The sequence below is a fragment of the Haliotis cracherodii genome, unplaced genomic scaffold (assembly GCF_022045235.1).
Source record: "Haliotis cracherodii isolate W230 unplaced genomic scaffold, xgHalCrac1.p SCAF_4, whole genome shotgun sequence".
In the NCBI taxonomy this organism is placed as follows: Eukaryota; Metazoa; Mollusca; class Gastropoda; order Lepetellida; family Haliotidae; genus Haliotis; species Haliotis cracherodii.
The window spans coordinates 67,760,223-67,784,125 of record NW_027266297.1 but is presented as its reverse complement, the minus strand read 5'-3'; the positions used below and the strand labels follow the sequence as shown (position 1 = coordinate 67,784,125).

The 23,903-nt window shown below is 42.3% G+C and overlaps 1 protein-coding gene across 7 annotated transcripts in view; it reads right to left on the bottom strand.

Annotated features, from left to right (window-relative positions):
• Nucleotides 1-23,903, bottom strand: part of LOC139478242 (phosphatidylinositol 3-kinase regulatory subunit alpha-like) — a 224,304-nt gene that overhangs the window by 17,567 nt on the left and 182,834 nt on the right. For all 7 annotated transcript variants that reach the window (XM_071260656.1, XM_071260657.1, XM_071260659.1 and 4 more), the window contains 2 exons: nt 23,069-23,172; nt 14,641-14,775 (listed from right to left, as the gene is read on the bottom strand). In XM_071260656.1, coding sequence (XP_071116757.1) covers nt 14,641-14,775; nt 23,069-23,172 — 239 coding nt within the window. The remainder of the gene's footprint in view (nt 1-14,640; nt 14,776-23,068; nt 23,173-23,903) is intronic.

The window sequence follows — 23,903 nt, the reverse complement described above, 5'->3', positions numbered from 1 at the left end:
TCCAGGGTTCATTCCCCAGCCGCATCATACCAAAAGACATTAAAAGATGGTACATGTTCTTACCCTATCGGGTGCTCGGCAATAAGGGGCTAAAACAAGGACTGGTCGGCTCAGCGTCGCACACACACACGCACACGCACACTGCTATGTAAGTGCGATAATCTTGGATGCGACGTTAAACCCCATTTCACCTCACCTCACCTTGTCTGCAATAGGACCCAGGTGTGTGTGGCCTACAGAGCAGTGTGAGACAGAGCTTAACAACACCTACTGGACAGTATGCTGTATATAGGTCCTGACAGTGTGATACACACTTAGACACTTACATTCAGCTAACAATACCACCCGTGGTCCTCTATATAAAGAAGTAGCAGTCCACAATACTTTTTATTACTGTAGCAGAGGTATTAAGTGACATTCAATATTTTCTAAATATATTTTAAAGTATTTTTATATTTTACAGATTCGTACAAAAGCCATAATTAGAAAAAACAAAAGTAGTGATACCAACTGACAACCCCAGAACAATAAAAAAATTGTTACTGCATAAATTGTTAAATGTCTATATTGTAGACAAAATCTACTGTTGACAATCATTGGCATCAGCAAACAAAATGTTAAGAAGCAGTATGTAACGGAAGTTAATTTTTAAATATGCTAGTGCCAACATACTATATACTATACTATATAGACATTGTATAAACAATACTGTTTCCAACTTAACAGACTGACTCAAATGAAATAAATTAAAAGGTAAATAAAATATTTAATTTAAGAAAATAAAGTTTTTCTCATAATTCTGTAAGAAAAAGATGAAATAAGTTTTACTGTACATATGCACCCACTAGGGGCCAGGTAGAGAAAACAATAAAATACATGTTACATAATGAGAGAAATATTATACAGTAACGATGGTAATAATAAGAGTGAGTGAGTGAGTGAGTGAGTGAGTGAGTGAGTGAGTGAGTGAGTGAGCGAGCATGGTTTGACACGGGTTTTAGCAACATTCCGGTAATACCACGGGGGACACCAGAAATGGGTACCCATGTGGGGAATTGAACCCAGGTCTTTGGTGTGATGAGTGAACACTTTAACCACAAGGCCACCCCACCTCCCCAAACATGGTGTGAATTGACCAGGCTATAAGGGCTGATCAAATCAGGTGGTGGATCTAGTCCGAATTTTAAAGCATTATATTATCAGCATTGACGATGTGGGCTGGAGATGACAGTCTGATAGCAGTGTAGAGACAGCAGCTGAGGAAATGGTGTTCATCTTTAACCACCAGAGTCGCACAGCTCATATGAACTACACAAAGTGACCTAATTTCCTACTTCAACAGTTCATGGAAATGCCTTTACTGTAACCACAAGCTGTACAAAGCCTGTTTATGAGAATGTACTGTAACACATTGCAAGCAGTACACCTGAACTTGCCTCAACCAATAGATACCATGCCAGCACTCCGCTAGAACCCTGTCATCACACTGGCAGATCACTCAAATGGTGAACAGTGATCTATAAATAACACTGAGTCAGCAGTTTCACATGAAAGCCAGCTGATTCCTTTGATCCTGGAGGATGAGTGTTTCAAGCAAGAGCTTGTCCCCAGCTAGGATCTCTATGCTCCAGTGGTTGGTATGTATTGATTATATGGTTTCCCTTGACGATCTACAATGTGTTACCACTTCTCCATCTTGCCATCTTCATCATCTGGCTGACTCATGACTTGCTGAGCTCCTGAATAGAATGGCTAGTTCAATACCGCATCATCAACCAGACCTTTACATTGGTTGGTTTGTTGTTTGACGCCGCACTCAGCCATATTCCAGACATATGACGGCGGTCTGTAAATAATCAAGTCTGGAGCAGACAATAGAGTGATTAATATCATGAGCACCGATACACGCAATGTATCAACTAAGTCAGCGAACCTGACCACCCGATCCCGTTAGTAGCCTTTTAGGACAAGTATAGTCACCTAGACCTTTATACTGTGGCTGATAGTTGAGGATACCTTAGTTGTCAGACGTGTACAAGTCTCTAATAATTATTAGTTTAAATCATAAGTTCTGGATGATGTAAATAATAAGAACAAGTTGTCCCTATAAGAGACTGGAGTCCTCACTGTCCACATATCCTTGTTTGTTTGTTGTTTAACGCCACATTCAGCAATATTCCAGCTATATGATGGCAGTCTATAATTAATTGAGTCTGGACCAGACAATCCAGTGATTGATGTGATGAGCATCAATCCACGCAATTGGGATCGATGACATGCATCAACCAAGTCAGCGAGCCTAGACTTGCCTACTAGGAACATAAAATTACAACACATCCATGGACTTATCTTTCAGTACAGCTTTCGAGCAAGGCTACCTATTTGTGTCAATTAGTGCATTGGTGGCATGAATAGAAGTACTTCCGTCTATTTTCTTCAGCTGTGAGTATCTTAAAATCTTAGAAAGTCATTTTGAGTAATTTAGATATGTTTGTTATACTATTTAGATTGTGCTTACAGGGTTTTCACATACAGTACTTCGAATCACAAAATATATTTATATGTCTAATCAATGACACTTAAATCTTATATGATGTTTGTCATCATTGGAAGAATTATTCATTTCAAAGTAATTAAAACATGAATTTACAAGAAACATGGAAGGCGAGTGAAGCAGAAAACAGAACAGACAATGGATGACAACAGATAGCTGTTCCACTTGAGGGTTGCAGTTACCAAGTAACCATTCCTCCAGAACATTCGTCACTGGGTCCTACCCAATGCTTGAAGAAAGCAATTAAATGCCATTCGACCAACAACAATGTCGTTTTGCGAAAGTGTTGCTATTTGTGTCTTGACACTTTCTATTCTGGGCCTTCTATCTCAACATGGCTTCCCCCGGACTGCTGTGAATACGATCTGAACAAGCACCTTGACATTTCCTACAGGCCAAAACTTGATATATAGGTACGTACAGGCAAATGTAGGCATTTAGGCAGAACCCTCGCTGGCCATCTAGGATTATCCTGACCCAATCGGAACACACCCATGCTGAGGAGGTTGTCATGACACCCAGCTTGAGAGTACCTGGTCACATGTAACTGTAGACAACCTCATCACTGTACAGTTTCAACAGATGCATAAGCCGCTTCAACAACACACCTTCCCTCTAGATCTTGACCCCAGTCGGTACGTCTTCATCCATCCATCACTTGCCTTCATCTAGTGGGGCGGTTGGGTAGTCTAGTGGTTTAGGCGTTCGCTTGTCATGCCGAAGACCCAGGTTCAATTCCCGACATGGGTACAATGTGTGAAGCCCATTTCTGGTTTCCCCCACCGTGATATTGATAGAATATTGCTAAAAGCGGCGTAAAAATATACTCACTCTCTCATATCTAGTCTCCAGAGAAACGCACAACTGGGGCGGTACCATTCCAAACATAATTGTAAAGTCCATCTTGTTTTGGGAATGTGACTTTGTACAAACTTTCTGGTCACAGTTTAGGACATGGTTGTCAGGGGGATGTTATCACATTCATAACCTTAATCTAACCTAAAAAATAATATTTTCACAGCCCCCCCCCCAACAACAACAAAACAACAAAAAACCAAAACAAACAAACCAAAAAACAAAAAACAAACAAACAAACCCCTGGCGTCAGAAATATAAATATAACAGGGATACAGGAATACAAAATATCAATTCAAAAATAAAAAATAAAAAATAATACTATATAATTGTAACGATGAACACATTTCAGGATAAACAGATCGGGGTAATCAACAGTATCTTTAATTATTCATAGACATAAACAGTGATTACCAAACAGGCAGAGTTTACATGTTAACTGGGCTTTGATACTTTTATTTCACAATTTATTTCACAGTTAAAGCTCAATGACAACTTGACAGCTACTTCCCGAACACCTCCATGGTGCCCTAACCATACAGTGAGACCATCCTATCCTCCCCGACCCTTGGCGACCACAGACACCCTCTCAGCAGATCCCATCACATGCAGAGTCCTTCATGCCTCCTGTCCCCCCACTCCCCCAACAGACTTAATTCCATCAAAACCCATCCTGCTTGCGCGTGGTTAACCTCAAAATCTCAAGTGTCATACCAAACATTTAAACCACAGCCATAAAGCACCCATTAAACCACAGGCATCAAATCACACATTAACCACAGCCGTCATACCGCACCTTCACGGATGTCATATCAGTGATTTAACCCTTACAATACACAGGGGGGAGGGAAGAAGAGAGTGAGTGAGTGAGTGAGTGAGTGAGTGAGTAAGTGAGAGTGAGTGTGAGTGAGTGAGAGAGAGAAGGAAGTTAAGAAGTGATAGGTTTTTCAGGCTCTTTCAGCAATATTCAGCAACATAATAACAGTGCCGCCTAGAACAGATTTCACATAGTGTAACTATGGAAGCAAATACTTTTCCCAATGTAGGGCCGGGTAGGGCCGGGTGAAAGTTGGGAGGGTACCCGACTACCCGGGGAGTACTGTAAATCGTGCAATTAATGCGTCTCCAAAAGAATGCGACCGCTGGCCCCTAGTCAATAATGCGACTCAATATGAATGCGACACCCCCTCCTCTAAATGTGTTGTTTAATAATCCGAGCAAAGACCACTCGCATTTTTTGCATTTAATTCAAACTCGCGTTAATTTCAAGATTTACAGTATATATGGACTCGTCCCAGCCCTAGACTTCACATAGTGTTACTATGGGGAATCAAACACCTTTCCCATGCATCGAATAAGTGAATATTTTCACAGATAAGCTGCCCTCATCAATAAGGAATTTCTTCAAGAAGTCATGACAGACAAATCATCATTCTTAAAATCTCCCGGATGAATCAGTATATATCCTTTCAGTACAACAGAAGTGTTAGATATGAAGATCTGGATGCCCAACTTGTCAGACAGAAGCTGCTGACGGAACACTTGCAGTCTCTTGAGGCGGCAGGTACGGCCAATCCCATCCTGGGAATTTACTTTTTAATGGCCCCATTCCAGGAACACCCTGTCAATCACTAAGCCACAACCACGAGATAAACAGCAGTACACAAGACACGGTTAGGGTGTCAGAGAGGTCTTCCTCAGGTTTATTTGGGGGGACTCCCACCAAGAGTACAACCTAAATCTCTCTAATACCATAAACCCTCTGCCCACGCTATTGTACATATTATATTACGCTAAAATAAGCAAATACTGCACAAGGAGGTGATACAATTTGTTTGTATTACATGCCTAATCTCCTAGTTAGGATTCTGGGGATGGAAGGGTATTGATGGCACCCAGCAGTCATCTTGACCCACACAGAGCACCGGTATATGCTATATATGCACATGTCAATATATCATGTGTCATGTCAACCATTGATGGGGAAAAAACACTACCTACTTCACTGTGTACCAAACACACTCAAGGAAGAAATACACTCTTTTGAAACTGATCCACACAAAATGTAAATGTTCACAATCATGAAAACAAATTATTTCACTACATCATCTCAGATAATGAAGCCATCGACATCAATTGCATTCTATATCTATAATTTCAAGTAATAAATACCCCTTGATCTTAATCAACTGATGACATTTTATGTATGTCATCAGATCTGTAATATTGATATTTTTTAAGATTTTTGTGTGTGTTTATACGTATGTATGTATGTCTGTCTGTCTGTCTGAATCTGTCTGCCTGTCTGTGTGTCTGAATCTGTCTTATCTGTCAAGAGAAATACCCGCCTCACACACATTCCACACAAACCATTAAAAAAACCTTTTCTTTTATTATCATACATAATATTTATTGTCAAAAATTTCCATCCCAGCATTACCCCTGCGATGTAATGTCAGCCTGCCATTATCTCATGGTGTGATTTACACTTCCCGGAAAAATTCGGCCAGCGATGAAACTTCAGAGTTTGTCCTGATATCTTACTCTTCCTCTCAGACTCAACATAGTGGATAAGTCGGTCAGTACATCTCCCCCCACCTCCTCCCCCCAAATCACACCTCCTCCGTTCACAGGCATATTGCTCATCCTTGTAATATATCCCATCATTCCACTTTCCCACGAGTATTCTTCGGAAAAAAAAAAATCACGGACCAGAAGACATTTTATATCAATCACTCTGGCAGCTTTGAAGGAATGCTTGCTTTTTTGCGAAGAGTGCTGAAGCTACCAGATTCCTGCAGAAATGCATTATGGGAAGACTGCTTGCCAGACAACTAACTTCATGACATAAGTCTGGCAGCTTCTCTGGTGAAAGTTGTGAGTCAGTCCGCGAACTATGGAACTCTCATCTCACTAACCCACATGTACAGAGTTCAGACGAATCAGTTTCTTTCTTATTTATTGATGAGTGAGGAACAGGGGGCATTGATTGCCACAGACTCACAGAACAGAACCTACTGGCAGCAAGTCGGGAAATATAGGAGGAATGAAAACTGTCCATACAGCAGTAGAAGATGATGAAGAGGGGGAGGGTTTTGTGAACTGGAAATCTACATCTTGTATGCTGCTGCTGACTCAACCACCTTCTAGTCCGCAATGACATGTGGATAATTCAGTTGCTTCACACTTGTCCGTAGGCTGTCGAATTCGACAATTACATTAGCCACAAATATATATATCTATACTCGGGTATCAATGATTGGCAAGTAGTATTGATATATAGACGCAAAGGTATCCGGATATTATCAATATATTGATTAATGACAAAATAAGTTGCTCTGTACGTGTATAGATAAAAAATTCTATCACTTGCAATTAATCAGATTAATGCGACATATGAACCAGACGGATCCATTAAATGATAAAGCTGAACTTTCTGCCTCCTCGTTGTCCATCTTAATCACTGTAATCTGAACAAACGTAATTTTTTCTGTGTCAGTGGATTATTAATTTAGCAGAGATATTAATAAATTTGTATCAATACAGTATCAACATTAAAAATTTATATATACATCAATATCACAATATAAGATGACTTCCCTCAGTCCTATGTTATGAATTATTCTTTTGACAGCTGAAATTATCAGTTGTTAGATGAGTTAGTGAGTGAGTGAGTGAATATAGTTTTACACCGCTCTTAGCAAAATTCCAACAATATCACGGTGGGGGACACCAGAAATGGGCTTCACACATTGTACCCATGTTGAGAATCGAACCTGGGTCTTCGGCGTGACGAGCGAACGCTTTAACCACTGGGCTACACGACCGCCCCAGTTGTTAGATGAAGAAATTGACTGAAAATTATTAACATGGATGGGAACTCACAAGATATATCACCTATGAAGACAGAGGGGACAAGAAACCAGGGATTAAAACAGAAATGTTACTTGAGTGAACAATACAACTGAACTGAACCAATGACTAGAACAGTTTTGCGCCAGGTTGGTTGGTTGGTTTGTTGTTTAATGCTGCACTCAGCAAAATTCCAGCAATATGACGGCAGTCTGTAAATAATCGAATCTGGAACAGACAATCCAGTGATTGATATCATGAGCATCGATCCTCGCAATGTGGGGTCGATGACATGCATCAACCAAGACCACCCGATGCCCTAAGTCGCCTTTTACGACAAGCATAGTCGTGTTTTACAGCAAGCATTGGCTGCTGAAGATCTATTCTACCACGATCTTCACGGGTCCAGGTAACAACCCACAACAGCATTGAACATGAATTAGCTGACAAAGCCAACCCCCATAACAAAATACAGCCACAAGGCTCTGTAGCTTACCTGAATTATGAAGAAAAAATTTCATGACATTTCAACACTATTTTGTGTTTGGCACAAATATCTATAGTGTGTTTAAAAAAACATGCATAACATTCCAGACTAGTCTAATTCCAGACAAACCCACCCCCCAAAATCCAATCGCAACAATTGTTCATGACAAGGAAACTGAGTACTATTAGTGATGCTTTGAACAAGCTGGAATCTTCTTATTGTCATACAATCACACAAAGTGTAAGCCCTGTGACCTGTGGTTCTTTAGAATAAGACTTCTAAACTTTTTTGTAAACTGTTAGTTTCTTAAAACATAAAAAAAGAATACAATAAAATCACATTGATTTGAACAAGACCTATGGAATCTGCATGCCACATTTAAGTGACATTATCAAGCAGTACCACAGAAGATAGTTAGGAGCATGGCAAAAGCTCTTTCAACTGCAAAGGTCAGTGTTGGGGTCACTTGGGGTCACTGGGGGTCACTGGCCCTTGCTGACTGGAGCTATGGCTGTTTCACCTGCCAGTAGTAACTGACACAACAGTCAAATTCTCCAAAAATGCTGGCCCACTGTCTGTGGACAGTTAGGATCTGCTTGAACTTGTTCTCCTATAACAGATGTAGGATGGGGAACTTATGCCCTGACAGCCTATTCTAATGTCACTCGAACCATTTCTTTTCAAAGTTCAGTTTAGTTTCCATGGCAACAATATGTGAAAACCTACATTTTCCCTTGATCCCCAATGTATGCAGATGATGTGATAAGACGTAGTGGCAGACTTGTGTGCGTTGGGGTATAAGATGTGGTCTTCCAATTTTGTATCTACATTGAATTTTATTGCCCTTTATTGCCATGTTAGGCCCCAGGACACATATGCCAAATTTCAATACATTTTGAAAATAGATGGCTGATTTACACTGTAGGTTCAGAGATACCAAAAATGTAGTAACTTTAGAGAAACAGGGGTACGTAAAGTCAAAGGTGGTAGCTTCATAAAAAAATAAATATGCCCCAAACTTTATGTTATTTTGAGAACCACATACTTGCGTATCAAATTTAATAATTAACCATGCAGATATGGCTGCGTAATGGCCAGAAATGACATTTTCAATATGGCTCCCAAGGTGGCCATGTTTGAAATTTAATCAGAATTCTGTGAGCATGATTTAGGCACCATTACTTGGAGATTTCATGCAAATTTTCAACTTCATAGGCCTTGTAGTTTCAAGAGATGAGAAAATGCAAAAGTTCATGACTGACAGACAATCGGACTGATGACGGACCACGTACCATGACAAAAGCTCACTTGATTTCTTAGTCGGTGATCTAAGTACAGATACACCCATGGTGAAGACGAAGCTCAAACAAGTCACACGGTACACTCCCTCCACCTTCCACATCCCTGCACCTCTACTGGCTCCCAGCCAACATATTAAACCAGCCGTATGAAAACCATCAATACCAGGGAAGTTACACTTTAAAGAAACATGTCTTTTCTAGCAGGAATATAGGGCAGTAATGAGTGTTCCAGTGGTGATCTCATACAGCTGTACTGCAGAATGCATTTGTGGTTTCAGAAGGGTTGAGTACTTGGAGGTTTGCACTGAAAAGTCATTTGGAGCTTGAGATCTACTACCACTGTGATTACTGTACTGCCCTTGCACTGCCCTCAGTACATTTTGCTGACTCAATTCCCAATTTGCCTGGAGCAGGTTACGACGGAGCTGATGTGAGTGATGTCGTCACACTGATCTCAACTGTAGCAAGATGTGATGGTGTGCGGTGATGTCGTCACACTGATCTCAACTGTAGCAAGATGTGATGGTGTGCGGTGGTGTCGTCACACTGATCTCAACTGTAGCAAGATGCGATGGTGTGCGGTGGTGTCGTCACACTGATCTCAACTGTAGCAAGATGCGATGGTGTGCGGTGGTGTCGTCACACTGATCTCAACTGTAGCAAGATGCGATGGTGTGCGGTGGTGTCGTCACACTGATCTCAACTGTAGCAAGATGCGATGGTGTGCGGTGGTGTCGTCACACTGATCTCAACTGTAGCAAGATGTGATGGTGTGCGGTGGTGTCGTCACACTGATCTCAACTGTAGCAAGATGCGATGGTGTGCGGTGATGTCGTCTCACTGATCTCAACTGTAGCAAGATGCGATGGTGTGCGGTGGTGTCGTCACACTGATCTCAACTGTAGCAGGGAATATAGGAGGGTATGAGGGTGTTCACAATGACATCACTCCAAACTCAACTATAGCAGGGAGAACCAGTGAAGATCTGGGGTGGAATAGGTCTTCAGCAACCCATGCTTGCTGCAAAAGGCGATTAAAGGGATCGGGTGGTCAGACTTTCTGACTTGGTTGATGCAGGTCATCGAATCCAAATTGTGTAGATCGATGCTCATGATGTCAATCACTGGATTGTCTGGTCCTGACTTGATTATTTACAGACCGCCAACCTATAGCTGGAATATTGCTGAGTGCAGCGTTAAACAAGAAAGAAAGAAAGAAACTATAGCACACAGTCACATCTATCCCGACCACGGCAAAGCAGGGAATGTAAACACAAGCAATGATCCGCGACACTGGAGCAGGATGATACACAGTCAGCCCTATCAAGGCATTCAACCACTCAGTCCAATTTCAGATTGGGTACAGTGCACCTGTTTTATTCTGACACAGAATTCCCAGAGGTCATTCATCACTCAGGTCAAAATAAAAGGGTAAACAAGAAGACTGTTATCAACATCCCCTGCCCGTGTTCACAAAATCACAAAATACAGTCAACACCTTAATATTTGTCATATATAATGTATACCAATGAAAAGAGCTAAAGCTTGTAAGTACAAGGGATGTTATGATGACGCAGTAATGGTGGCCCTGTTTAACACTGGATCAGAATTTTGTGAGCAATATTAAGGACATCATTGCTTGAAACATGAACACAAATTTCAGCTTAAGAAACCTGGCCGTGCTGGGGACCTCTTTTAATAAAACATGCCACTGATTCTTTCTCGAGCACCAACTACAGAGTACACTGATGATGTTATACTGATGCTAGCAGCCTGCTTGCACAGTTACACCATGGGGAAATGTTCTTAGTATGGAAGGAGATAATAAAGTTGTTAGATACATACCACCTTCGAGAAATTCATCAGCATGATAAGAGTGGAAACAATGTGAAAAATGTGGGTTGTGAATCAACAAGCAGTACAACCAGGCTGGAACTTAAACTACTGGGCTACTTGGGCCAACATACAGGTACAAGCAGCGAGTAAGTGAGTGAGTGAGTATGGTTTTACGCCGCTTTTAGCAATATTCCAGCAATATCACGGCGGGGGTGACCAGAAATGGGCTTCACACATTGTACCCATGTCGGGAATCGAACCCGGGTCTTCGGCGTGACGAGCGAACGCTTTAACCACTAGGCTACCCGACCGCCCCTACAAGCAGCGAGTTGTTTCACATATAATGATGACTGTCAACACCACCAGTACACCAGTACATTAACATGGATAAGATGCAACAAACAGGATCGGGTGGTCAAGCTTGCCGACTTGATCGATGCATGTCATCGAATCCCAATTATGTGGATTGATGCTCATGATGTCAATCATTGGATTGTCTGGTCCAGATTTGATTATTTTCAGACCGCTGTCATATAGCGGGAATATTGTTGACTGTGACATTAAACAACAAACCAACAAAAATTAACATGGTATGGAAAACTGGTACTGCTGCAGCAAGTTTACCAATACCAAAAATTCAATTACCAAAAGGGCTTCCCTACACACACACCTACATTACAAACCAAGCTTGAAGCTGAAACAAGTCAAACTGACTACGTACACAAACATCTAGATCACTGATGAGGCGAACAAGTGGAAGAAGATGGGAGTGCAGACACACAAGTACAGACACCTGGAGATCAGGAGGAGGCCTGTCTGGGCAATCCACACCCTGATGCATAGACTTGTACAAGTCTCTAAGGTAATATTTATCATTCAAATTCATGATTTCTTGATCATATAAATAATAAAACACGGTGTCCCTTTTAGAGACTGGCATCCACATATCTAGACTTGCCTCTTAAAAGGATATAAATACTTCACACCCATGGACCTATCATTTTACAGCCTTGGAGCAAGGCTACCTGAGGTACAACCTACACAGATCAGTCATGGAAAACTCCATTGAGTGTGAATGTGTGCCACACATTGGCGCCAACGGGTTCAGCTATATCGGGAGCCTCTGGCAGGTAGCCTGGCACGAAGCAGAGGCTGTACCAGTGTTTCGGCTTTTGGAATGAACATGAAACAACGTACTGAACAACATATTTTGTTCCTGTTCTCTAATTTGCTATCAGCCCAGAACCACTGCATCCTGGTAGCTATGTGACAGAAGTCTGTACAGAGGTTTATCACCACCTAAGGTCACTGGGCCCAAAGTGAGGGAGTCATTGAGTCAGTTGGGTTTAACACTGCTTTGAATAGCATTAAAACCAATTTACGTATACACTTACTTAACCTAATATTGTCACCTGTGTTTTGGGCCCAGGGACTTTATCCAGTAATAGAAATTAGCACCAGCGTTGTAGTCCTTACCAAATTGCTCAATAGTTAAGGTAGGTTGGTTGGTTGTTGTTTAACGCCACACTGGTAACGGGGTAGGTAGATTTGAAGGGGAAATATGGCCAATTTGCTGTTCATGATGAACAGTACCACAGTATCACGTCCTTGAAAGACATTAGATTGGTTGGTTGGTTTGTTGTTTTTACGCCGCACTCAGCATTATTCCAGCTATATGATGGTGGTCTGTAAATAATCGAGACTGGACCAGACAATCCAGTGATTGACATCATGAACATCGATCCATGCAATTGGGGCCGATGACATGCATCAAGCAAGTCAGTGAGCCTGACCACCCGACCAATGGTAAGGACCAGTAGAAATTTGCCATTTAAGGGTTTTACTAAATGTTATCATCATAAGGACTAGTGGACTAAAACAGTTAGTTTCAATCGCTGCCTTATCTTCAGGGTGTTGATTTGATAAACTGAAGTAAGAGAGTTAAATGCTGAAAGTATACTCACGAACAAAAGAAACACAAATACCATGCATGTTGGTTAATATCTGAAGAATTACTCGTATTCAAGAGATAAAAGATTGGTTCGATGCACAAACGATCCAACTGGTATGATGTGTGAACCGACGCTCATGAACACATCACATGTGACATCATAGATGTATGACTTGAGATGCACCATTTGTCTCATGCAGGATTAGCGTGTAAAATTTGGAAATCATGTGTAGCATATTGTGATACGAATTAAGACACGCTGTGGTAAATCATGACTCTTTGTTAGTTTTGTAATTAAGTGGTACACATTGGAAACATCTTTTCTTAAGTACCTACTTCTCCATATGTTTTTATGGTTTGCGTTTCTTTCGACAGTGAGTATATAATAGGAATCATCCTATGTGATTCAAGAAATACAAATAGTCAAAATGTAAAGCAGTTTTGATATTTGGTCTATAAAATCCTATAACCATCACCTTCCAATAAAAAATAGGCTTGCTATCTACTGCTATAAATAGCTGTAAATATACATAACTGATAGTCATTCCTAAAGTGGCGTCATTCATGACATTCTTGCATCAACTGTCTTGCCTCAGGAAACAATTTTGCATCACTCAATAGAAGACGAAGGCTCATTCTGGTATCGACATATGTTTTCGTTGTTATCAATGTTATTGTTGATCAAACATAAATTGGGTCAATTAATAACGGTGTATTTTCCCGCTCCGCAGATCGTGGTCGGAGTGATTACCTCGTCTGTAAGGTCCTTACAATAATTAGCTGGGACACCTTCAAGGTTTCTTTCTGACTTGCAAGCCATGCACTGTGACTATGTCTCAAGTGTCGCTCTCACACTGTCTGCCACAGAACTGGAGGCAGAAGCCATAGAGTGGTGTTAAGTTGATATATTTGAAGAAGAATCTATTGGGTTGTTGGAAACAGGAAGATCAGGGCTGGAGGCTTACATGCGGCTGTCGCATGACACTCGTCTCAGTCAGCTTCACATTTAGGTGACCTTCACCTTTACATGATCAGGAATCAGACAGGCAACCTTCACCTTTACATGATCAGGAATCAGACATAAAATTTCAGGTATTCTGGTGCTGCTCATTGCAAATACAGGTCTATTTTTATCACATTAACTTCAAGCTCATTCCTTCTCCAAAGCTGTATGAGTGCTCGTGTCCAGTTCAGCTCAAGATGGCCATGCTACTTCTCCACAGTTATTACTTTCTTATAACATACAATTCAACACTTAAACAGGACAGCTCATTTTTATGAAAGTTTGTGTGTGTGTTATACCGATTCAGCACAGAGAAGATTCAATATGATCCTGTTCACTCAGACCTTAGACTAATGCTAGTCTCTGAAATATATAATTTTGATAGAAACAAGCAACTACATTTAACTTGAAAAGAAGACCCAGTGAGATGGGAACCCTTTGGAAAATCTAGACTTGCTTCATTTAGGATGCGATAACAGAATCTGTTGGCCACCCAAATGTATCATGAAAACTTGATATATCTCAAGAAAAAATGCTTAGTATTGCTTCACTGATCTCGCGTGCCTCTTCAATCTTTTGGCTTAGTTGTGTTCGGGTTAGGGTAGGTTAACCCCAACTCTATCCTTATCCCTTGGATCCTTGAATGAAAATAGTGGCAAATATATTCTACAGCAGCTCCCCTTACAGTAAGGGCTGGGCAGAAGAGAAAATAATACGATTCAGGGACTATGAGACTAAGACCTAAACTGACCGTGTCATTGTTACAATTGTAACATTGTTACACATGTTACACATGGCCTACCATGAGTTTGTCCTCATCCATGGTCTTCAGGTCCCGCCCTGCGATGTTTTTCTCTCGAAACAGCTCCACGTAGCGATAGAGGTTGAGAGCTGCCATCCACTCGATTACATGGTTGACGGTCCAGTTCTCCAGCGGCTGAAAGGAAAACACAAAATACAATGTGTTAGTGAAAGAATTATTCATTTTTGTTGTTGTTTTGTTTGTTGTTTAACGTTGCACTCAGCAATATGCCAGCTAAGGCTGCAGTCTGTAAGTAATCGAATCTGGACCAGACAATCCAGTAATTGACATCGTGTGCATCGACCCACACAATTGGGATATGATGACATGCATCAATCAAGTCAACGAGCCTGACCACCCGATCATGTTAGTCGCCTCTTATGACAAGCATTGTTGCTGAAGACCTATTCTACCAGGGATCTTCACGGGTCAAATGAATTTGTGAAAAGAATTATCCAGTTAAATTTTCTTGAGAACTTAAAAAATTTCTGTCTGAACACGACCTGACTGTTACAAGAAGATGAAGCACACACATATCTGAGCACACACATCAGCAATCTTGCAGTTATTCTCAGCAAACTAATGAACCTGAATAGTTCAACAGTATGTTGAAAACTATTGAATATATCAACTTAATTTCATCTATCAAAACTCAGTAAAACTGTCAAAATATGGTTTGATATAATTTGCAGCACTTGATCAATAACCCATTGTGCGAGTTGTCCAGGATAAAACTACCAAGTGTGGAACTGACTGCTTTGTGAGGGAGCGGCATGAACACGAGCACTGATACGTCCTGCTCAGAGAATAAAAGACAGATTTATTTAAGTGTGTTTTACTCCTGAAGCATACTTTGACATTCACACAAATTTGTTAAACTACACAAATCATGATGTCGGAACAATGGTAGGCAGTTTTTTATATGCAATATGGCCGTCGGGAAGTGCAAAATAATCATGATGAGAAATGTATGAAAAAAAGTCCTTAGACTTAATTTCAATGTCTTTTTCTATACATGACAGTTGAAAAGCTCCAAAAAGGAATTATTCAAAAACATTTGGTCATACAACCTTGGAGTTAATTTCCAAGTGGGTGAAACTGAAGCCATGCCAACATCGTGTGGTTCAGAAGTAAGACAGTTAAGAAAAGAAATTTAAAGAACTCTATCATTGAAATTTCCCATTACCGTTTAAACAAGTCAATTTATACAGTTCTGACATTTATATTACATTTTCTGTCAAGGCCATATTAGTCAGTGGTGGAGTTTCTCCATTTAACCTACATTACCCTGGAGGCCACCAGGACCATACCGGGTCACAAAAAGTACAGGTATTCATGGTAGCAGTCATTAGGGAAAATAATCCTGTCAGCTTAGCTACAGCGTAAAGACTAGGTCACATCTGTGCCTTCTGATTGGTTAAAACCAGGTAACCAGGCCAAGCCTGTTGACAAAACACGTGGATGTTCTCATCTACGAATCAATACATTATTAATTCAAGTCCTGGAACATGTTTTATCAAACATACCACTGACACACATGTTAATGGCTACTTAATATTTAATGTCACGTCTGTATAAAACTTTCCATAGAAACTGGTGACATTTTAACATGAACAATTCTAAGGCTTAACATCTTTCCTCCAATTTAGACCCAAACAGTTATATTAGTGTTTGTGTGAAGCTGTTTATAGGCGGACGCCATGCAACTTGCTGTAGGTCGGAACAAAATACTGCTGTCATTCTCATTAAAGAATCAGTTTCTACATATGGTAACGGGGTAGGTAGATTTGAAGGGGAAATATGGCCAATTTTGCTGTTCATGATGAACAGTACCACAGTATCACGTCCTTGAAAGTAATTTAGATTGGTTGGTTTGTTGTTTGACGCTGCATTCAGCATAATTCCGGCTATATGATGGCGGTCTGTAAATAATCGAGTCTGGACAAGACAATCCAGTGATTGATATCACGAGCATCGACCCAGGGAATTGGGATCGTTGACATGCATCAACCAAGTCAGCAAGCCTGACCACCCAATCCCGTTAGTCGCGTCTTACGACAAGCATTGTCGCCTTTTACAGCAAGTATGGGTTGCTGAAGACCTATTCCATCCCCGGATCTTCACGGGTTGAAAGGCATTTAGAAGTTACACACATAGGGAAGAGAGGTTATGGATGTCAACTTCTTTAATGATGGATATCACTGCATCGTCTCCATGTTGATGTCCCATCAAGTCTTTGAAACGACTTTTATCAGCGCCAATTTATCTTTTGGCTTCCCTTGTTAAGTTTCCACCATTATCTTATTTCTTTTGTTGTTCTAACAGGAAAATATATATGTTCTCTGCTTCATAGAATTTATTTACCTGATAAAGGAGTAAGTATATACTCCGAGCCATTGTGTTCCTCATAATATACTTATTGACATCCATAAATTCTCTTCCTTAGTACCTCAGTAATTTGAAAACCCCCATTAAGGTTCAGCATCTTCCATTAGGGTGATTTCAGGGATCAGAATTTCATCACCTATTTTTAAGACCTTCTGACTGACTGTGACTAGGGTAGTTTAGGTGAGGTGAAATTGGGTTTAACGTCGCGTCCAAGATTATTGCACTTATATTGCGACGTGCATGTGTGTGTGTGTGGCTGCTTGTACTAGTCCGGACTGATGCTGATTATTAGTGCTAGCTCACTGAGATACCATGCCGCAGTTTAACATGAATACCGCATTCAGACACAGTATACTGACTCCGAGCCGACTAGTCCTTGTTTTAGACCCTTTATGCCGAGTGCCAGACAGGGTAACAACAAGTACAACCTTTTAACGTCTTTTGGTATGACACTGCCGGGGATAGAACCCTGGACCTTCCGCTCTGGGGGCAGATGCACTACCTCTAGACCATGAAGGTGGTCTGACTTGGGTATGAGTGAGTGAGTGAGTGAGTGAGTGAGTGAATATTAAATCAATGCAGCAGTTGGAATATCTCGGGTCTGTTGGTCGGAACCAGTCAAATCACTTTCGGATATCATGAACAATAACTCATGCTGGCAGGGTTACAAATGCTACTAATATTTATGTACATTTGTACGTGTGTTATTTATTTGACGGGGGTCTGTAAATAATCAAGTCCGGACCAGACAATCCCGTGATTGACATCATCAACATCTATCCACACAATTGGGATATGAAGCAGACTTTTATGGCAAGCATGGGTTGCTGAAGACCTATTCTACCCCGGATCTTCACTGGACGTGTGTTAAGCTAAATGACCAATCATATGGCATTTAACTCAATGTTATACCAAAGTTGAACATATTCCTGATAATATGGCACACAAAATCTCCAATCAAGAAACAAGAAATCCTGCCCTGCTAATTACTAGCCGTTGGCGTCTGCTAATACCGACACACTTGGAGCCCAAGGTGTTGGCCAAGCTGGTAAAGTCGCCTTAATACTGAAACAATTCACTTAAAGGTGGCCAAGACGTCGCCCAGAGGTGACTTCTACATTGACAGAGTGCGCCCTTACATCTAACCTACGTCACTCACTCCATTGCCTGCGATAGCAGCGTTAACGTCATATCCTCCTTCCTGAAGTAATTAGCTTATCGCCTATCTAGGTCAGTGTGGAACGTCCAAGGATGAGAGGCACTTTCATGTCCTGCACCACAATTAATTACATCGCCGTCACCAATTCTCCAGGTATATATGTGGCACTGAAAGAACAGCATCTGCCTCAAGACAGATCCTTTTGTAACCCCTTGAATATAATTACATGATGCTGGCTTGATTGAATGGTATGTCAAGCTGTTCAAATACATTACATGGTGAGGAAGGAGTCCCCGAAGACCTACATTCTATGAAATGGGAATCTTTAAAGCATGAGTTTAAAGACATAAGATATACGAAAGGCCTTGAGTTATTTTTATTGATAAAATCAAAGTATACTCTTCTTCTTTCAGATCCGAATGTGATTGAAATATGTGTACTACCTACGTACTGTATGTATAAATATTTCATGTAAACATTAGAATTATGGGGCAAGTGTGCCATTTCCTGAATGTGGAAGATTGAGTGAGGAAACAAAACATTCATTGACAACAGCTGTGTCAGGTTTTACTGACAAGAGATGTAATACTGTTATTAACATAATACGTCTCGAATTATTTTTTGTACACATAATCAGTATTTTTCTCAAATGTTTCCAGTTGCCATAAGCAGTGTACACTGATTCTGCACAGCACGTGAGTGAGTGAGTGAGTGAGTGCATGTGAGTGAGTGAGTGAGTGAGAGTAAGTAAGTGATTGAGAGTAAGCGAGTAAGTGAGTGAGAGCATGTGAGTGCGTGAGTGAGTGAGAGCATGTGAGTGCGTGAGTGTGTGCATGTGTGAGTGAGTGAGTGAGAGCATGTGAGTGTGTGAGTGTGTGCATGTGTGAGTGAGTGAGTGAGAGCATGTGAGTGTGTGAGTGTGTGCATGTGTGAGTGAGTGAGTGAGAGCATGTGAGTGCGTGAGTGAGTGTGCATGTGAGTGCGTGAGTGAGTGAGAGCATGTGAGTGCGTGAGTGAGTGTGTGCATGTGTGAGTGAGTGAGTGAGAGCATGTGAGTGCATGAGTGCGTGAGTGAGTGAGTGAGTGAGTGAGTGAGTGAGTGAGCATGTGAGAGGGCAAGTGGCTTATCACCTATTTTAACAGTATTTCACTGGCCTTTAGTAGGGCTGGCTACAAAAATTGATAATCAGAATTATCGTTGATGGGAAGAAATATTAACAATTATTGATATGAAAATCGTGTCATTGTCATCTTCCACAAACTATTGTGATGACATAAAGTTTTCATTAACAGAAACTGACTTGGTATTGTCAATTGCAGAAGACGGAAAGAAACTTTGTGTTATATCTCAAATATTCACAAGGTATTCCATGCATACACGTGTCACCACTCACTAATAACGTGAAATTTCTTTCAGAGCTTTTTGCAAGTTTGCTCAAAGTCACTTCTCTGATATATATTGATAATCGATTGATACTTAGTTAACAATTATCGATTTCTATGATCTATATCGTAGCCAGCTACCTGTTAGCAAAGTACTGGAGGTGACCCCAAGCTGTGGTGACCTATATGTTTACAACACCAGTGAAGTCAATTAGACAGGGTATGGTGCTAACATACCAAGGTACATAATCATCTGGGATTCAAACCCAAGACCATCAGATCCAGGTTAAATAATACAGATTGCAGACCGACTTGTGGCATCTAAAATCACAGGGACGACGCAAGATGGGAGTGTTCATGTAACCCCAAAGCATCTGTCTCCACAAGTACCTGCTCTGAAGGTGAACAACAGAACATTGATTTCAATTCCGAGAATTTGCAGCCAATATATACATTTAAGCCAGCAGCTGGAGTGTATCACAATGGCTCTTTATACTTGGAAGTGACAAATACATTCTAAGTATATATAGATATCCAAAGGTAGCTGACAAATATTTTGTTGGATTCACATTTATTAACCTTTTTCCTTTGTATGATAATCAATCCTCGAGCAATGATTATCTTATGAGAATGTTATCACTTTTAAAAAAAATATGGAATTGACTTTGTAGTCGGAATAGTTTGAAGTAAAATAAATGGATATGATAATTCATATCCTGCAAATACCGAACACGAAATGTACAACAAACCCTTAGCCCACAGCCATGAAACACATTTGCTCTGTACCTAATCCCTTGTGGATCATTAACAGATAAATACACTCATGGTGTGGACTGGTCAGATGTATGGGACACAGCGGTCCTAACTGCTATTCATGTCCTTGGTGATAAATTAGAGACAGGTAAATGACATCGCCATACCTATAGCACATGGACATTCATTGCCATAGCAACCAGGTGTGATTTCCTTCCAAGTGACCAGGTCAAAGCTCCACTGTTGCTTTGAATAATATGCTTGATAGTCTTTCACAGTGAATAGGTCAATACCCTCACAAGAAGTGCCCAGCTGAGTTACATCTTTGTGGACATTTATAAAGAACTCTATTGCTTTATTACATACCTGCATGTGACCGGCACACTGCTGTCGCATATCTCACTTATACCATGTTTAAAGGGTAAAACTTGTGTCTGCCTCTACTTGAATGCTTCTTAAGAAATCTCAAGTATGTTGCAATGTACTTTACGAGGAATGTATAAACATTTAATATTTAACCCCTGGGTCATATGTATGATACACCACACTCCACTTCCCACTTGTAACCTTCATCCAGTATACAATATACCACGCCCAGCTGAGGTCTACATGCAGTATACAATACACCACACCCAGCTGAGGTCTACATCCAGTATACAATACACCACGCCAAGGTGAGGTCTATATCCTGTATACAATATACCACACCCAGCTGAGGTCTACGTCCAGTATACAATACACCACGCCCAGCTGAGGTCTACATCCAGTATACAATATACCACACCCAGCTGAGGTCTACGTCCAGTGTACAATACACCACGCCCAGCTGAGGTCTACATCCAGTATACAATACACCATGCCCAGCTGAGGTCTACATCCAGTATACAATACACCACGCCCAGCTGAGGTCTACATCCTGTGTACAATACACCACGCCCAGCTGAGGTCTACATCCAGTATACAATACACCACGCCCCGCTGAGGTCTACATCTAGTATACAATACACTACACCAAGCTGAGGTCTACATCCAGTATACAATACACCACGCCCAGCTGAGGTCTACATCTAGTATACAATACACCACGCCCAGCTGAGGTCTACATCCTGTGTACAATACACCACGCCCAGCTGAGGTCTACATCCAGTATACAATACACCACACCAAGCTGAGGTCTACATCCAGTATACAATACACCACACCCAGCTGAGGTCTACATCCAGTATACAATACACCACGCCCAGCTGAGGTCTACATCCTGTATACAGTACACCACACCAAGCTGAGGTCTACATCCAGTATACAATACACCACGCCCAGCTGAGGTCTACATCCTGTATACAATACACCACACCCAGCTGAGGTCTACATCCTGTATACAATACACCACGCCCAGCTGAGGTCTACATCCTGTATACAATACGCCACACCCAGCTGAGGTCTACATCCTGTATACAATACGCCACACCCAGCTGAGGTCTACATCCTGTATACAATACACCACGCCCAGCTGAGGTCTACATCCAGTATACAATACACCACGCCCAGCTGAGGTCTACATCCAGTATACAGTACACCACACCCAGCTGAGGTCTACATCCAGTATACAATATACCATGCCCAGCTGAGGTCTACATCCTGTATACAGTACAAACCACCCAGCTGAGGTCTACATCCAGTACACAATACACCACGCCCAGCTGAGGTCTACATCCAGTATACAATACACCACGCCCAGCTGAGGTCTACATCCAGTATACAATACACCACACCCAGCTGAGGTCTACATCCTGTATACAATACACCACGCCCAGCTGAGGTGTACATCCAGTATACAGTACACCACACCCAGCTGAGGTCTACATCCAGTATACAATACACCACGCCCAGCTGAGGTCTACATCCTGTATACAATACACCACACCCAGCTGAGGTCTACATCCTGTATACCATACACCACACCAAGGTGAGGTCTACATCCAGTATACAATACACCACACCAAGGTGAGGTCTACATCCTGTATACAGTACACCACACTCACCTGACTACACTCCAGTGTATATACTCCATACCAGTCCACTCACATGACTAAACCCTAGTGTGGGGCCCTGGGGGCCGCTCCACTCATCCGACTTAACTCCAGTGTGGGGCCCCTGGGGACAGACTACTCACATGACTAAACTCCAGTGTGGGGCCCAGAGGGCCAGTCCACTCACCCGACTATACTCCAGTGTGGGGCCCCGGGGGACAGACTACTCATCCGACTAAACTCCAGTGTGGGGCCCAGAGGGCCAGTCCACTCACCCGACTATACTCCAGTGTGGGGCCCCGGGGGACAGACTACTCATCCGACTATACTCCCGTGTGGGGCCCAGAGGACCAGTCCACTCATCCGACTATACTCCAGTGTGGGGCCCCGGGGGACAGACTACTCATCCGACTATACTCCCGTGTGGGGCCCAGAGGACCAGTCCACTCATCCGACTATACTCCAGTGTGGGGCCCCGGGGGTCAGACCCCTTACATGACTAAACCCTAGTGTGGGGCCCCGGGGGTCAGACCCCTCACATGACTAAACCCTAGTGTGGGGCCCTGGGGGTCAGACCCCTCACATGACTAAACCCTAGTGTGGGGCCCTGGGGGTCAGACCCCTCACATGACTAAACCCTAGTGTGGGGCCCCGGGGGTCAGACCCCTCACATGACTAAACCCTAGTGTGGGGCCCTGGGGGCCAGTCCACTCACCTGACTACACTCCAGGGTGGGTTCCAGGTTGGTGGTCTTCTCCCGTGTGCAGTGGGAGTTGTTCACAGTCCCAGAACACAGAGTGTGGCAGCACTTTCCACAAGCTGAAACAAAAACATTACATTTGTAAAACAACTCCGGAAGGCATAACTGGCTACTTGGAAGCAGGATGCATATATTGAACCACTGGCGCTCTCCCTTGATCTTGTTTTCTCAACACCCTGCCTGACTTGGGTCTCATCACACAGTCAGTACACCACTGCAGACTGATTGTATCCCAGAACGTGATCCCTGACTGTACCCCAGAACCTGATCCCTGACTGTACCCCACAACGTGATCCCTGACTGTACCCCAGAACGTGATCCCTGACTGTACCCCAGAACGTGATCCCTGACTGTACCCCAGAACGTGATCCCTGACTGTACCCCAGAACGTGATCCCTGACTGTACCCCAGAACCTGATCCCTGACTGTACCCCAGAACCTGATCCCTGGTAGACCCAAGAACGTGATCCCTGGTCATACCCCAGAACGTGATCCCTGACTGTACCCCAGAACCTGATCCCTGACTGTACCCCAGAACGTGATCCCTGACTGTACCCCAGAACGTGATCCCTGACTGTACCCCAGAACCTGATCCCTGACTGTACACCCAGAACGTGATCCCTGGTCATACCCCAGAACGTGATCCCTGACTGTACCCCAGAACGTGATCCCTGACTGTACCCCAGAACCTGATCCCTGACTGTACCCCACAATGTGATCCTTGACTGTACCCCACAACGTGATCCCTGACTGTACCCCACAACGTGATCCCTGACTGTACCCCAGAACG